At 40.0% G+C, this 16,206-nt stretch overlaps 1 protein-coding gene and 1 non-coding gene across 2 annotated transcripts in view; both read right to left on the bottom strand.

The window, feature by feature from the left end:
* Window positions 1-9,225, bottom strand: part of LOC103974327 (uncharacterized) — a 36,361-nt gene extending 27,136 nt beyond the window's left edge. The window contains exons 1-3 of the mRNA XM_009389125.3: window positions 8,708-9,225; window positions 7,808-8,149; window positions 7,207-7,472 (exon numbers count right to left, since the gene is read on the bottom strand). Of these exons, the coding sequence (XP_009387400.2) occupies window positions 7,207-7,472; window positions 7,808-8,149; window positions 8,708-8,830 (731 nt within the window). The 5' untranslated portion in view covers window positions 8,831-9,225. The remainder of the gene's footprint in view (window positions 1-7,206; window positions 7,473-7,807; window positions 8,150-8,707) is intronic.
* Window positions 9,226-10,164: 939 nt separating this feature from the next.
* TRNAS-GCU (transfer RNA serine (anticodon GCU)) lies at window positions 10,165-10,246 on the bottom strand. The gene has a single exon. It is a non-coding gene; the product is annotated as a tRNA-Ser (tRNA).
* Between the last annotated feature and the right edge of the window lie 5,960 nt (window positions 10,247-16,206).

Raw genomic sequence — 16,206 nt, forward strand, 5'->3', positions numbered from 1 at the left:
GGTACTAAATGGGTCTTTAGAAACAAGCAAGACGAAAATGGTATCGTGGTTAGAAACAAGGCTAGATTAGTGGCCAAAGGTTTCAACCAAGAAGAAGGTATCGACTACGAAGAAACCTTCGCTCTTGTGGCAAGATTAGAAGCCATTAGATGCTCCTTGCCTATGCTAGTAGTAATAATTTTAAATTGTTTCAAATAGATGTCAAAAGTGCCTTCTTGAATGGTTTTATTTCAGAAGAAGTATATGTTGAACAACCTCCCGGATTTGAAAATTCTCTTCTACCTAATCAAGTATTCAAATTGACTAAAGCTCTCTATGACTTAAAACAAGCTCCTAGAGCTTGGTTCGAAAGGCTTAGTTCCTTTCTTATTTCAAATAATTTTACCAAAGGCAAGGTTGATACTACATTGTTTATCAAACACTTTGAAGATAATTTTCTTATTGTCAAAATTTATGTTGACGATATTATTTTTGGCTCTTCGGATGAATCACTATGTGAATCATTTGCCAAATGTTTGAGTCATGAATTTGAAATGAGTTTAATGGGTGAATTAACTTTCTTTTTATGATTACAAATCAAAAAACTTAGTGATGGTATATTTCTTAACCAATCTAAATATACATTAGAATTGTTAAAACGATTTAACATGGATAATTCAAAAGCAACAAACACCCCGATGAGTACTTCGACTAAGTTAGATTTGGATGAAAATAGTGAAAATTTCGATCAAAAAACATATAGGGGAATGATAGGTAGTCTACTCTACCTCACCGCGACTAAACCGGATATTACGTTTAGTGTAGGACTTTGCGTTAGGTTTCAATCTAATCCTAAATTATCTCATCTTAAGAGTGTTAAAAGAATATTTAGGTATCTTAAAAGAACTCCAAATCTAGGATTGTGGTATCCAAAATCTGAAAAATTCGATTTAATAGCTTATGTAGATGCCGATTTTGGCGGATGCAGGATAGACAGAAAAAGTACATCCGGAACATGCCAATTTTTAGGACATGCACTTGTTTCTTGGACTTCCAAGAAACAAAATTCAGTTGCACTATCTACGGCGAAAGCCGAATACATTGCTGCAAGTGCATGTTGTGCACAAGTTGTTTGGATGAAAAATACATTAGAAGACTATGGAATTCACTTCAAAAACGTTCCCATAAAATGTGATAATACTAGTGCCATATGTCTTACTAAAAATCCAATTCAGCACTCTAGAACTAAGCACATCGACGTTAGGCATCATTTCATACGTGATTATGTCCTTAACAATAATGTTGTTCTAGAATTCATTGACACAAAGCATCAATTAGCAGATATATTTACAAAAGCTTTAAATGAAGACCAATTTGAATTCATTAGAAGGGAATTAGGTATGTTAAATTATCCCTAAGAATAAACTTGTTTGAATGGATTTTTCGTAAAGTTTTTCATCCTCTCTCCGTTCCTCGGTGAATTTAATCCTTCTCTTTCGATTCTAAATGACACGTTAAATTACCTTATCCTATCTTGAGTCAAACACCGCTCCCATCTGATCAAGATTAATGATTTTATGATATTTTGTGAATCTCGAAATTGATTTTGATGGCTTGATTATGAGTTTCAAGTTGACGATTTGAATTTGAATGAGTTTGTATTCGAATTATGATCTTGACTTATTGGAGTTACTACTTGAAATTTTTTTTATCACAATCTCTTCCTTGTACACCTACAATTTTTGTTATTTATAGAAAGAAGAGATTTGATAAAATGGATGAATGCTGAATTTTCCTTTAAGATGAACTCTACGTAAATATTTTAGCATACTTAATTTTGAATGATAAATTTTTGTATGATCAATGCTGAATTCCTGATATTATAATTACAAATTATGTGCTTCAAGTCTCATTCCCTTTTTGTTGATAACAAAGGGGGAGAAGTGATGACTAAGTGATGACTTATACCACTTCGATAGCATGACTTAATGAAAATGTCTTATGCGCATCGATAACATGACTTATATGAATTACAAAAGCTTGTGTGATATGAATGTCTTATATGCCTTGCAAAATCTTTAAGAATATCGCAAGATTGATTGATCATATTGAAAGCATGCCTTATATCTATATCATGAAATTCATGTTGAAAATCTTTATCTCCTGTCGTAGTAAAAATCGTCCCTTATCATTTGACTTGAAAATGATTTTCATCGAAGTTTCGTATTTACTATTGCTTAATGAGAATAATGATAAGTTCTACGGTTAGAACTTATCGATTTATGCTTGAATTCAATGGGATGGAATTCAAGTGTTTTTTATCTTCTCATAATATGGCATATAGATAAGGGGAGTTATGTTTAACTCCGTCATCAATTGATTGTCATCATAAAAAAAAGGGAGATTGTTGAATCTCATATTTTGATGATAAAATCAATTGATGGGTTAATTGATCTAATCCATATTATTGAGTTAAGTGTGCAGGATTAACTACGATAACCAGAAAACATAAAGCAAGAATACCGGAGTCAAGTTCGATGGACGTTTAAGAGTCCGAAGAATCGTCGGAGATGCTGCCGGAACCAACCGAGAAGAAATCAGGAACTTGTCGGAATTTTCGGAAGTTCGCTGAAGAGATCGTCGGAGGTTTGCGGAGATCACTGAGAAGGCTCGGCTACTCGTTGAAGTCGTCACAAGATCGGGAGGTTGCTAGGAGTCCGTCGGAAGAAACCCGAGAGCATATCGGAAGTCCGCCGGAAGTTCGTCGAAAAGCTCGCCGGAATAAGACTCGACGTTGAAAACTTGCTTAGGATGTTTTAAGTTATGTAGTTCACATGTAATTAGGATTAGGATTAAAAGATAATCATATATCCTGGTTAGGAGCCAATTGGGCCCAAAATTAGACTTGGTTTGGGCTAAAATTAAAGCCCAACCAGTGAATCGAAGGGTCTGGCGGTGGCACCGCCAGACTGGGCGGTGGCACTGCCCAGCACCCGAGAGCCAGGCGGTGGCACCGCTTGGCTGGGCGGTGGCACCGCAAGTCCACTGTAAGTGTCAGACACTGATAGGCGGTGGCACCGCCACTGACGGGCGGTGGCACCGCCAACATCGGGAACCAAAGAGAATTCAAATTTTAGAGCCCAAATTTGAATCCACTTGAGGCCTATAAATACTCCTCAAATCTCAGCTGAGATTATAACTTTTTGAGTAGCAAAGATTGAGAAAAAGGTCTTAGAAAAGTCTTAGCAAGTCTTGTTTTCAATTTGCTAGAGTGTTCACCTCCTTCTTTCTTGCTGAAAATTTGTAAGAGTGTGAACTGCTTGGAAAAGGTTGTCAGAGGGGTATTTGCCCTTCCCTTTCAAGAGATTTGCTAGTGGAAGGTGGGAGCCTCATCGAAGAGGGCCTCGCAAGTGGATGTAGGTCATTTGACCGAACCACTTTAAAATCGACATGATCTCTGGTTTGCATTTTCTTATTGCTATTTACATTACTGCAAACCTTCTTACGTGCTTTATTTCATCATTACCTTCTTACGTGGATATTACCTTCTTACGTTCAAGTTAAGCTTTTCAAGTTCGATTTTTATCGTACGAAAGATTTGTCGAAACCAACGTTTTAATCCGCTGCACTAATTCACCCCCCCCCCCTCTTAGTGCCGCTCCGATCCTAACACCCATGTCCACCATTGCACGGGTTGTTTAGCCGTTGAGCTTAATATCCACGTACATCAGTTCACTACTCCCTGCTTTCAATGGCTTTGCCTTCATGTTCTCCCCCACTTAACCCCACAATGCATTCAACAAACGCATTGCTCCCGTTCGGGGACCTTGTGACTCCTTATCGTCGATGCTGGATTCAGAACTACTTGAACTGAGGACGACGACTTTACCCTTGTCTGATTTGGGGGGATGGATGGAAACTATTAAAGCATTGAGTGCCTGTTCACCATGTGCGGCCCTCCACACAAGAAGCATTCGCCAGGTTTTAGGGCCTTGTCTTTTGAGCTTGGCCCTTTGTGGGAACTCTTCTTCCTTTGTTCGCCCCCAAGCTCCTTCCCTCAAGAATATTTTGGAAGGCAATTTCCTGAAGATTGTTTCCTTTTCCCCGAGTCCTCCGAGGAAACAAAGTCGGTGAGCCTTTCTGCAGCCGCAATTGCCCCGATCATATTGGTGACATTCCTTCAATGTAATTCCTGTTGAGCTCATGGTTTTAGGCCATCGAGAAAGCTGAACAGCTTATCCTTCTCGGACATGACATTTGTGATTATGTATCTAATGAGATAGTATCCTGAGAGTTCTTGTATTTTACCTTGCATTGTAATACCTTATTTGTTTGAAGCTATCTCTTTTCATTCTATATATATTTTGTCACTTGCTGAGCTGATTTTAGCTCACTTTGATTTTAGCTCATGGTTTTAGCTCATGGCTTTAGAACAAGAAATTCTCGAGTTCTTTTGTGTCCCTAACACCTCAATCGCGATGAGGCTCAGGTGCCCTCAAGTTTTGTGGCGGCACAATGCGGGTGTTGCTCCCTACTGCATTTAGTGCCCTTGTGAGCGCTGCCACTCTGGAAGTGAGTTCTGCCACAACTTCGTGCAAATGTTGCACGAAGTCTTTGGTATCATCCGTCAATCAATCGACTAGGGCTTCAACCTTGTCGATTCGAGATTCAGCTTCTTCTTGCGAGCTCTCTACCCCAAGAAGCTTTCATTGGCCTTGGTAAAGTTCCTTCAAGCTCGCTTCAAGAACATCCAAGCAGGTTTCCTCCATTGTGAGTCTCTCCTTATGGCTCTTCTTCCCGATTGGAGCTCCAGATTGCGCCTCCTCCGATCACGAAGAGTAGCCAACTTCTCGCTCATCATATTCGCTACCACGATCCACCAATGTAGCTCCACCAATATGAGAGCGAGTTTGCACTTGCAGCCCACCTGCGATTGCTTGGGGCAATGGTCCGACTTGCCCCGCCTTGCTCGATTCGCCACGATGCTTGGCCATGGTGAGATTGTGAAGTTTCTTCGCTGCTTGCTTGAATCGCTTGCCTTCTCTGATACCATATTGCCACGGACTTAGCTGGAATTGCCTAAGTCGTGAGGCACCCTTGCGGTTAAGTCGCGAACTTAGCTTGAGTTGCCTAAGTCGCAACACACCCTTACGCCAACTTCTCGGACGTAGCTGGGATCGCCTAAGGTCATGAGGCGCCCTTACAACATATGCATCTGCAAAGGTTCAGCCTAGTTGTAACCTTGTACAGGTCCCGAAGGACCTGTAAAACAAAAAGTTGATTAGACTGAAAACCGTTACTTTACAACGGACAAGTCCCGATGTCTCGCGAAGAGGGAAGCTTTACAAGCAATTCAGCAAGCACCTTGAGTGCAAGAGAGAAAAGAGAGGAAGGAGAAAACAAAGACTTTAAAAGGTAGAACGAACAGTTGCAAGTCCACAAACAACTGCTCACCGGGTGCCAGGTGCGAAGGCAAGTTCCTGCCAAGTTAATGTGTGAACTTTTGAAGATTTTTCCAATGCCCGACAATATACCGAAGCCTCATCCAGCCCTGTGCCACCCGGGGGGTTCCAAGGTGCTGAGATGGCTGATGTTTTGGTGTGCTGCTGCGGCTTGCAGAAAACAAGCCGTGGCACGCGAAAATAGAGCTATTTTGGGGCATTTCGACCCGGCGCAACGAGCGGTCGCACGACAACATTGCAACCTGTTCGAACATGCGCTTTACAAGCAAAAACATACAAAACTAAGGCAAAACAAGTTGTTATGTCTTTGTACAAGCATGCAAAAGCGACAAACGATTCGTTGAACGAAGTTGTTGTGAGTGCACGACGACCGTTCGTGACAGCCTGGGCACTGAAGTGACGCAAGGCCCGAGTGCCTCACATAATCTGGGTGACATGCTTCAATAAAGCATCGTTTGGGTGGTCACCTGAGCCTAGGCACCGAGCGCCTCGGGCGAGTTCTGTAGTGAATGTGAGCGTCGTTCCAGTTGAACATATAGCTTGGTTCAATCAAACCAACTAAACCTATCACTGAACCCCAACCCCAAACCCCCCCCCACCCCCGCCCCTCGACACCACCGACCCAGTGAAACCCTAGACCTATGTCGCCGCTTGACCCACCTCTGGTACGTCGCTACTGCCTTCGTGCGCAACTCCCTCTGCCATCGACTTCCCAATCCCATTCATCATACTTCCTCCGCCACTGCTTTTCTCATGCGCAGCTCCCTCCGCCAACGTTGCCATCCACAGCTTCTTCCACCGCCGCTGCCTTCGTGCGCAACTCCCTCCGCCAACGAGGGACATTTTCAAAAATTCCTTCGCCATCATCAGCAAGAAGCTACAAACTTGCCCCTAATGGGAAAGTTGATTTTATCTTATATTATGATTTTTTGTAATTTCACTAGTTAAAACAATATCAACAACATACCAATTTGATAAAATTTAAATTAGTTGACCTTGCACTAATAGGTTCCTCTAATATATGACAAAATTTAAATTGGCTTCCATAAGAAATATTTGATGAGATTTCATTTTAAATCATATTTATCAATTGTAATATATATTTTTTATATTTTAATATTCGAGAGCACTTCGCTTCTCTTGGGCGAGGGCTTAGCGCCTCGGGTGTTTTAGGACCATAGCGCCTAGTGTTTTTCAAAACACTGCATTCATTTCCCTTTGCTGACCTGACTTTTCTCCTAAAATCCTTTTCCATTTTCAATTTTCTGCAACCAAATACACCTACAGTTGGTTTCAGCTATTTGTATTTAATGTCATTGTCGACCTAAGAGCCAAAAATCTTGTACATAAAAGCTTCATTTTCTGCTCTGTTTCCATTGGAAACACACTTAGGATCCTATACTTCGACATCCAATATGCATAAGCTTGATCTTAAAGGTTCTGCGGTTCAGTCTAGCAAAGGCCTCCCTTTTTCCTTTTTTCATTCAAAAGAATATCTTCTGTACCAAAACCAACTATCAAATTACTTAGATTCTTTGGTGGAACAATATTAAAAGCTATAAGCTATAGCAACATTATTTTATCTAAATACTTTTTAGACCATAAATGTAAGGATTTGTGTACTACTATGTTTATAGCAACTAAGGACCAACCAACTCCTTTCTTTTCTATTTTGATACTAAATTATCAAATCATTTATCCACTATGAAAAAGAAGTTCCCAAAAAGAAAGCCAAAACTTAAAGGAAAACAAAAAAAAATCCCACCTGTACATAAGCCTCTCGATGAAATCCTCCTCCTTCATCCGCAAGAGGGATGATCTAGTTTCCTCACCTAGGGCAGACCAGAAATCCACAAGTGTATCGCATGAAAGCCTTGCAGTATGCAAAGCACAGGTTTCGCGGGCTCCATGTCCATGTCCCCTGCCATAATTAGCCATCCCTTGGCTTATCCAACCCCTGCCTCCGACACCACATGCATCAGGGTAAAGCAATTCCCGTTCACGTTCCCTAGCTCGAGCATTATCGAATACCTACAGAACGACCAAAAAATGAAAGGCCATGCATTTCCAGAATATAATAATAAGAAAAGAAAGTCGGCAACTCATATGGAATCTTAGTCTACCATTTTGAAACTAATAACATTCTTGGTGGGATTCAGCATTAACTACAAAAGCCTAACCAGATTAAAGATATATGTAGAAAAGCATGCAATAGAAGACCAGGAGTAAGAAAGAGAAAACTTCACAGATAAAGAGGATCTGAAAAGTTTACAGACATTAAATATGAAAAAAGATAATCAGCAATTTGATTGTTTGAAACATAAAATTATGTTTCAGAAAGGATCACAATAGCATGGCATGCATACATTTTGGAGTGTCTTCAGTGATCTTGCACACATAAAGCAGTCGAGAACTGTCAGAATTCCATGCTTAGTCGTTGTCAGGCCTCCCCAGGGATGCAACGATGGATCCAGCACCTCAAAATCATTGGTGTTCTGGGATTGGCGGGTCCCAGCTCTATCAGATTGCTGAAAGCTGGGATCTTCCTGCTGCAATGACTTCCCATAAGTGATTATCTGTGAGAAGCCTTCCAGAAGCAACCCATTACACCTTGAACAGTAGAGGTTCCTCCTAGATTGTTCAAATAGGGTCTGTTTATCTAGCCTCAGCAGCTCCTTTCGTGCACGAAGTGGTAGCTCACTCCAAAACTAATTCAATTGCATTGATGAAAATATTAATGCTTAGAATATAAGAATAAAATAATAAATTCATTAACCAAGAACAAACAGAAAACAAAATTTTCTCAGTTGGTGAATTTCTCTATCAATAACATAGGAGTTGCAAATTAGACATCTTTTATTTTCTCTGTTCATCGTTCACTGAATGTTAAAAGATGCATGCCAGTCTATTCAGCAATTAATATTTATCAACCACAAGCAAAAGAGACTGTTGGTTCCGAATTTGTACTAAGCATACAGTGAACACATTCGGATATGCTAATAATTTCTTGCTTCGGCCCTAGGTCTTGGGCCATTTTTTCATAAAGGAAGCGCATTATATGATGCAAAATTGAATTCCTAATCCAATCCAATAAAAACAAGCTTGAAACAAAACTAGATCGATTCGCATGAAGAACTCAAACAATCAATGCACACCTCACAGAAAAAAAAGAACAACAAAATGATCCAGACCAAAACCGGATCAAGGACTAGGCACAACCGACAACAACCCAAAGCAACACCAAAACCGTCGATCCGACGGATTACCTTGTGCAGCTGATCGAAGGTGATGCTATCAAGGTGCTTGGACCAGATGCCATCGGGGGAGGCGGATCGGACGGGCGGCGGGGCACTGCCGAATTGAGCACTCCTCGTCGAGAGGCCGGGCATCTTCTCCTCTCAACCCCTCTCCTCAGCAGCAAAGCCTCGCGGATCCGACTCTCCTCGATCTCTCCATCCACGGCGGCCGAGGGATCCGAGGCGGACAGGAGGCGAAGGGACCGTGGGCGATGGCGGTGGCGGTGGCGAAGGCGGCAGCGAGGGAGCAGGGATCCGGACGGCGATCGGAGGGCCTTCAGATAGGAATCGAAGGGATCGGATTGAATCCTTGTGGCCGGCGGAGGCGATCGGAATCGGAGAGGCGGGGTTACGAGGGCGAGATGGACGGTGTGGGGGAGGTGTTTGTTGGCGAGACTTGATCTCGTCTCATTAATCCCTGGGAGAAAAATGATAATTACAAGTCCTCGTAACCGACCAATGTTATATCATTCTACTCAGTCTCTCGGATTTCATCGATTCACGGGGGCGTTGCAGCAAAAGAGGACCCGTACGTTAGCCGCTACTCTGCCACGGTCGTGAATGCACGAACATTGATGCGTACGTGGCGGTCCTGTGATGCGCGATGGCATGATTTCCACGTGCGGGATCAACGGGGATTGAGCGGCCTCCGTTAGCCGGTGCTCGAGCTGGAGCGATGCCCCAGGATGATCCTGACCATCGAGTTTTACAGAACGGAGAATAGATGGTTTCGATCATCTTTGAGAACAGGGCCACCATTCTCTGGAGGATGCGATTAAGATCCCTAAGGAATGGGTTATTGCAGATCCCTCGTCAAGATTCAATCCCCACTAGCCGCTTGCCAATATTAAAATGACTATTTTGTCATCCATATTTTCCATTTGACGAGAGTGATTTGGTCATTTTAACGTAGCCTTTCAGGAATGTTACGCAGAAATAATTGAATGTCAACCTATTTTTAATAAGCTTTACCCACAGCGCTCGAATCTACCCGGCGTCCGCTCAAGAATAATGGTCCGTTTGCCCAACGTGTCCTCCAGTCGGAGAACGGGTAAGCGTAAGGTCTACAAACTAACATGGGCCCAGAGAGAAGAATTGCACTTACAAGTCGAATAGGGGCGATGACGCTATCATACGTAAAAGTGTGGCCATTTAAAACAAGAAAAATTAAAGGAAAAAGGAGAAATCGCGTTAATTTGAGGATATCATTTCGTCATCCTACCCGATCCCAAAAGCAAAATAGAGAAAATAATCGGAGGGGTTATTTTCAAGATTTATTTTCTTTTTATAAATTTGCAAAAAAACAAAAATCTACGAATATCATCGATCAAAGCACCCATGATCATGTGATGTCTCACGAGTTGAAATAGACAAAGCGCAGATTAATGATTTTAACTAAAGTTTAGTTAAATAATTAAAAAAAAATTCGTCGCCTGAGAGATTCGAACTCTCGCGGGGAAACCCCATGTACTTAGCAGGCACACGCCTTAACCACTCGGCCAAAGCGACGAAAGATATTTCGTTTTGTTATTTTTCCGTAATAAACATCTAATAAAATAAAAATACGTAAAGTATAATGGATTTTAAAAGAAAACTGATGATATAGTTTTGGATTGAAAATATAAAATAAATTTTGAAAAAAAAAAATAACAGTAGAACTATGTTTGTTGGAATGAGTATTTCGGATAGAAAAATCATAGTAGATAAAAAACAAACTCTTGAAAAAAAGTTACAGTTATATTTGCTGGAATGAGTGTTTGAAATGAAAAAGACATGAACTCACGATAAGACTTACATAAGATCAAAAAATAGCTCACCACCAAGTTAAAATCATAAAGGGATATAGAAAGTTCACCACCCCAAGGATTATAAACGATGATACAGAACTGAAAACAAAAAGACTCACTACTCAAAAATACATCCAAGAGATATAGAGTTTAAGAGAGTACTCCAAAAGAGCTTCTGCAAAATATCATCAGTTTCTAAAATCTTTTTTAAGCCCTAAATACTAAAATAAATACTAGTATATGAAACATCCCCTCATGCATAGGAAATTTCGAAATTAAGTGTTTTACAAATGCTAACCAACTCCTTTAATGCATTCCTTAGTCATGAAGAAAAGTAACTTGAAACAACTTTAACTTTATATAGGGAATATGCTGATGAGTTGTCATTTTTTAGTGGGCTGAGTTAAAGATTATGAAGCAATATTATTGGCTGAAAAAAATATCATATCATCAACAAGGTCCATATGAGTATATTGTAGCAAATTAGGCACTCTCGTGTCAATCTCCTCTGGTTGAAAAAGACTAGTCCTCAAGTCTTTATTTATTTCGTCAACATAATTATGAAAATGACTTAAATCAACAACATTAAACATTGGGGATACTCCATAATCTTCAGGTAGCTTGATCTTATAAGCGTTTTTACCGATTCTCTTAAGCACTTTGAATAGACTATTAGCCTTTGGTTTCAGTTTTCTAAATTTACCTGGTAGAAACCTCTCCTTCCTTAGATGAATCCAGACTAAATCACTAACATTAAACTTCATATGTTTTCTATGTTTGTTAGCAGCTTCTATATACCTCTCATTTCGCTTTTCTATATTTGCTTTAACACCCTATGTAGCTTCTTTATCTGCTTTACTCTCTCATCAGTATCTCCACTAAATTACTTAGTTGTCGAATGAGGGACGAAATCTAAAGGACCAATAGGATTAGTACCATAAACAACCTCTAAAGTACTCTTACCAATGCTATGATGTATAGAACGATTGTATGTAAACTCAATTTATGGAAGAATGAGACCCCAGTACTTAATATTCTTGCCAACATAGCTTCTAAGCAAATTTCCTTAGCTTCTAAGCAAATTTCCTAAGCTTCTGTTCGTTACCTTAGTTTGCCCATCGGTTTATGGATGATGTGAGCTGTTGACATTCAAAGAAGTACCTAGCTTCCTCCAAAGAGTTCTCCAAAAATAACTAAGAAATTTTGAATCTCAATCAAATACCATAGTTCTTAGATACCATACAATTTAACAATCTCCTTAATATACAAATCAACAATATGAGATGTACCATTAGATTTATTGTAGGGAACAAAGTGAGATATTTTTAAAAATCTATCAACAATAACCATGATAGAATCCTTGTTCCTTTAAGTCCTTGATAGTCCCAAAACGAAATCAAGACTCATATCCTCCCATGGAGCATTTGGCATAGGCAATAGAGTGTACAATCCAAAATTTTAACTTTGTGGTTTTGCCAAATGACACACTCGGCATTGCTTTACATATCTCTCTACATCTCTAAACATCTTAGGCCAATAGAAGTTTGATTGTACAAGAGCTAAAGTCTTGTCTCTACTAAAATGTCCACCCAAAACATTACCGTAAGCTTTAACTATAATTACTTATCTCAAAGAACAAGATGGAACATATAAAGCATTAGCTCGAAAAAGAAAATCATTAAAGATAAAAAAAATTATTGAAAGGAACCTGATTTGTAATTCTATCATATTGAGCCGAAATCCGCATCATACTTATAGAGATCTTTGAATGTTTCAAATCCAACTACTTTGACTTTCATTGCTGATAATAAAGAAATTTTTCTGCTTAATGCGTCAGTAACTATATTTTGAACACCTGATTTGTACTTGATTATAAAGTTATAAGATTGTAAAAAGTCCACCTAAGGTGCATGCCTCTTGTTTAGCTTGTGCTAGTGATTAATTAATGTCTCATGATCAGAATATAAGACAAATGGCTTATCAAGAAGATATTAACTCCAATGAGATAAAGCTTGATAAATGGCATAAAACTCCTTGTTATAGGTAGAATATTTCTTTCTCGTATCATTTAGCTTTTCACTAAAAAATGTAATGGGCTTTCCGTCTTGACTCAAAACAGCATCAATTCTCACATTAGATGCATTACATTCAACCTCAAACACATTATCAAAATTTGGTAGAACTAAGATAGGAGCTTTGGTCTCCTTTCTTTTTAAAAGCTCAAAAGCATCATTAGCCTCATTAGTCCATTTAAATTTATTACATTTCAGACATTCGGTGATTGGAGCGATAATAGAGCTGAAACCCTTGATGAATCTTCTATAAAAGGAAGTTAAGCCATGGAAACTCCTCACATCATGTACTGAAGCAAGTGTTGGCTAATTGAGAATAGCTTCTATCTTACTTTGATCCATCATGATTTCATCTTTTGAAACAACATACTCCAAAAATATAACACTAGAAGTAAATAAATCACACTTCTTTTAATTAGCATAAAGATTTTGCTGCCTCAAAATAAGAAAGATCTCTTTCAGATGATTCATATGCTCCTCTTCGCTTTTGTTGTATACCAATATATCGTTAAAGTAAACTACAATAAATATTTAAATGCATGGCTTAAGTATGTGATTCATAAATCTCATGAAAGTGCTAGGAGCATTAGATAGCCCAAATGGCATAACCAATCATTCATATAAGCCTTCTCTAGTTTTAAATATTATTTTTCATTCATCTCCGGGCCTCATTCTTATTTGGTGATAGCTATTCCTCAAATCAATTTTAGAGAAAATATAAGCACCACATAATTGATCAAGTAAATCATCTAACCTTGGAATAGAAAAACAATAGTACATTGTGATTTTGTTGATGGTGCGATTGTCCCCACACATTTTCTAAGAACCATCCTTCTTAGGCACCAACAAGATTGGAACTGTATAATACATTCAGTCCACCGATTCCTCTTTCGTCGATGCCACCGACATCCACTATCGATCTTTGTTTATAGGCGAAGATCAGCCTCCTTCTTACAGCTCTTTCTCCTTTTACCATGTTTAGGAGATAACCCTTACACCCCCACTCACTTCTCTCTCAAACTATTCTAACACTTAAAACTTTGAGAGGAGTTTCACACAAGATTACAGTAGTGTTTATTTCCTTTTTACTCAAATACTTGTGTTATTAACCAGGGATGAGAGGGTATTTATAAGCTTCAAGTTGATTTAAACTTGGAGCCTAAAAACATCTCATCTTGGGTTTCCTGGGTTCAGGCGGTACCACCGCCAATGTCAGTCTGACATTGATACTGCATTGGGTGGTACCACCGCCCAGTCTAGAGGTACCACCGCTTGGCACTAGCCCACTGGGTGGTACCACCGCCCAAACTGGCGGTACCACCGCTTGACATAGTCTCGAAGACTGTGCCACAATGATGCCACTTCTTGGGTCACTATTTGGGCCTTTCATTGGGCCTAACTCAGTCCTTATATGGGTCCAACTGGCCCCTAATTAGATTGGCCCAATTCCAATCTCAATTATGTGCTAACTATAAATTCTAATACATTTCTTAAGCTAAACAAGTCGATAAGTCTAGTTTCTTCCGACGAGCTTCCAACGATCTTTCGGCGAACTTCCGACGATCTCTCGGCAATGTTCTAGCGGACTCCAAACAAACTCCTAGACTTTATGACGATCTTCATGGTGAGTTCCATGAGCTTCTTTGGCAAGCTCCTGGACTTCTCGGTTGGTTCCTGTAGAATTTCCGAAGAATGTTCAGACTTCCGACGAAATCACGTTATTGACTCTGGGACATCATTTTGCTTTATGCCTTGCTATCGTAGTTAATCCAGCACATGTAAAAACACACTTCGATCTAGACAATTAATACTAAGCATGAATCATATTGTCTTGCATGTCATTGGTCCATTGACGCTTCGTTTGATTCTTCGGTGCATCATCCTCTCTTGCGGCCTATTGCCCAATCAGCCAGTTGACTCTGTAACTCCGATATCCTTGGCACAATATCCGCTCTTCTTGGCCCGATGCTTGAATCCATGGCCCGAAGCTTTCTGTCACTACGTCGACCAATCCTCCATCTCGATGTCTAATCTTCTAACATGTTCCACTGGTCCAACATGATTCTTCCTGCTTTAATTGTCTAATCCTGATCGAAGCATCATGCATCACTAAAAACGTAGATCAAATCATAAACACTTATCAATTGGTTTCATCATCAAAATACGAGATTCAACAATCCCTAGACCTATGAGTTTCTCTAGCCACTCAATCATCTTTTGGACATGGATCTGAACCGATAGCCTCTCAGGCATCCTAGCACGGAAGAGACTCTTGGACATCTCATGTCATTGAGTCTTTCCCTATTCCTCAAACAATTTTTGGAGATATAAAACAATGGATCTGACATCCATCTTTTCATGTTGTTTTTGTAACTCAGAAGTCATAGAGCCTAACTATAACGTTAAGCAAGAGTGGAGTCATCTATGTACTTTATATAGCAAGCAATCTCATCCTCGCTTGCCCCTTTCTCGAGCATTGGTATCACTATATCAAGGACATACACGATTTTCTCCGCCGTGAGAATGATTCTCAGGTTACGAAGCCAATTAGTGTAATTTAGACTAGCAAGGCGGTTGACATCAAATATGTCATATAAGGGATTTGATTGTGACATATTTTTGAAAATAAAGATGTAGTAGAAATAAATAATATATAGATTTTGTAGAAAAATAAACAATAAAGGTAAGGACTTATATCTTAATCTACTCTCACTATTTTCTCACGAATCACACAATTCCCTCTAATATGTGAATCGAAGAACCTCGACAGATCTCTAGTGACAATCGGAATCCAATCGGCGTCTTAATGTAACCTCGAGTGATTCGACCAACTACGCTAAGCTTGGAAAGGTAAGCGATTCTTGCCAATCACAACTCCTTGTGATTCCTGTCCTATTCGACTTCCAAACCACTAAGGCCTCGAGTTGTAATATCTTTCATTTCTGAAATTTATGTAAGGGACCTATTTATAAATTAGAGGACCTATGTGTAAATATAGAAATTTCAAGGACTAAACTATTAGGTTAAAAAAAAAAGAAAACAAAAGGGGGCCGAAAGGGTGGTGGTTTTATCCCACCACTTCCCACGCTCTCTGTTTCCCATGCCCAAAGAGAGAGAAGCTATAGGGCATTGGGGAGAGAAGAGAAGAAGAAGAAGAGGGAGAAGAAAGGGAAGAAGAATAAAAGAGGAGAGTGGCTGCAGAAAGGGCTGCAGCGAGGAGGTGTTGGGCGTCGAGAAGGAGAAGGGAAGAAGAAGAGAAGAAGAAGAGGAAGAAGAGAAGAAAAGAAGAAGAAGAAGGAGAAGAGAGGGAAGATGGAGAGGAGAGAGAGGTGGTAGCAGTTAGGGCTGCAACACCTCTGTTTCCCGTAGGAGGAAATAAAGGAGAGGATGTGTGTGGCATTGGGGAGGAGAAGGGAAGAAGAGGAGAAGAAGAGAAGAAAAGGAGGGAAGAGGTGGCTGCGGCACCTCTATTTCCCGCAGGAGGAAACAGAGGACAGGAGGTGCTATGCGTTGGGGAGGAAAGGGGAAGAAAAGGAGAAGAAGAGAAGGGAAAGAAGAAGAGGCTGGCACTTGGGCTGCGGCGGTGGTAGCTGCAACTCTCCTTCCTCTC

Source organism: Musa acuminata, chromosome BXJ1-5 (assembly GCF_036884655.1).
Source record: "Musa acuminata AAA Group cultivar baxijiao chromosome BXJ1-5, Cavendish_Baxijiao_AAA, whole genome shotgun sequence".
In the NCBI taxonomy this organism is placed as follows: Eukaryota; Viridiplantae; Streptophyta; class Magnoliopsida; order Zingiberales; family Musaceae; genus Musa; species Musa acuminata.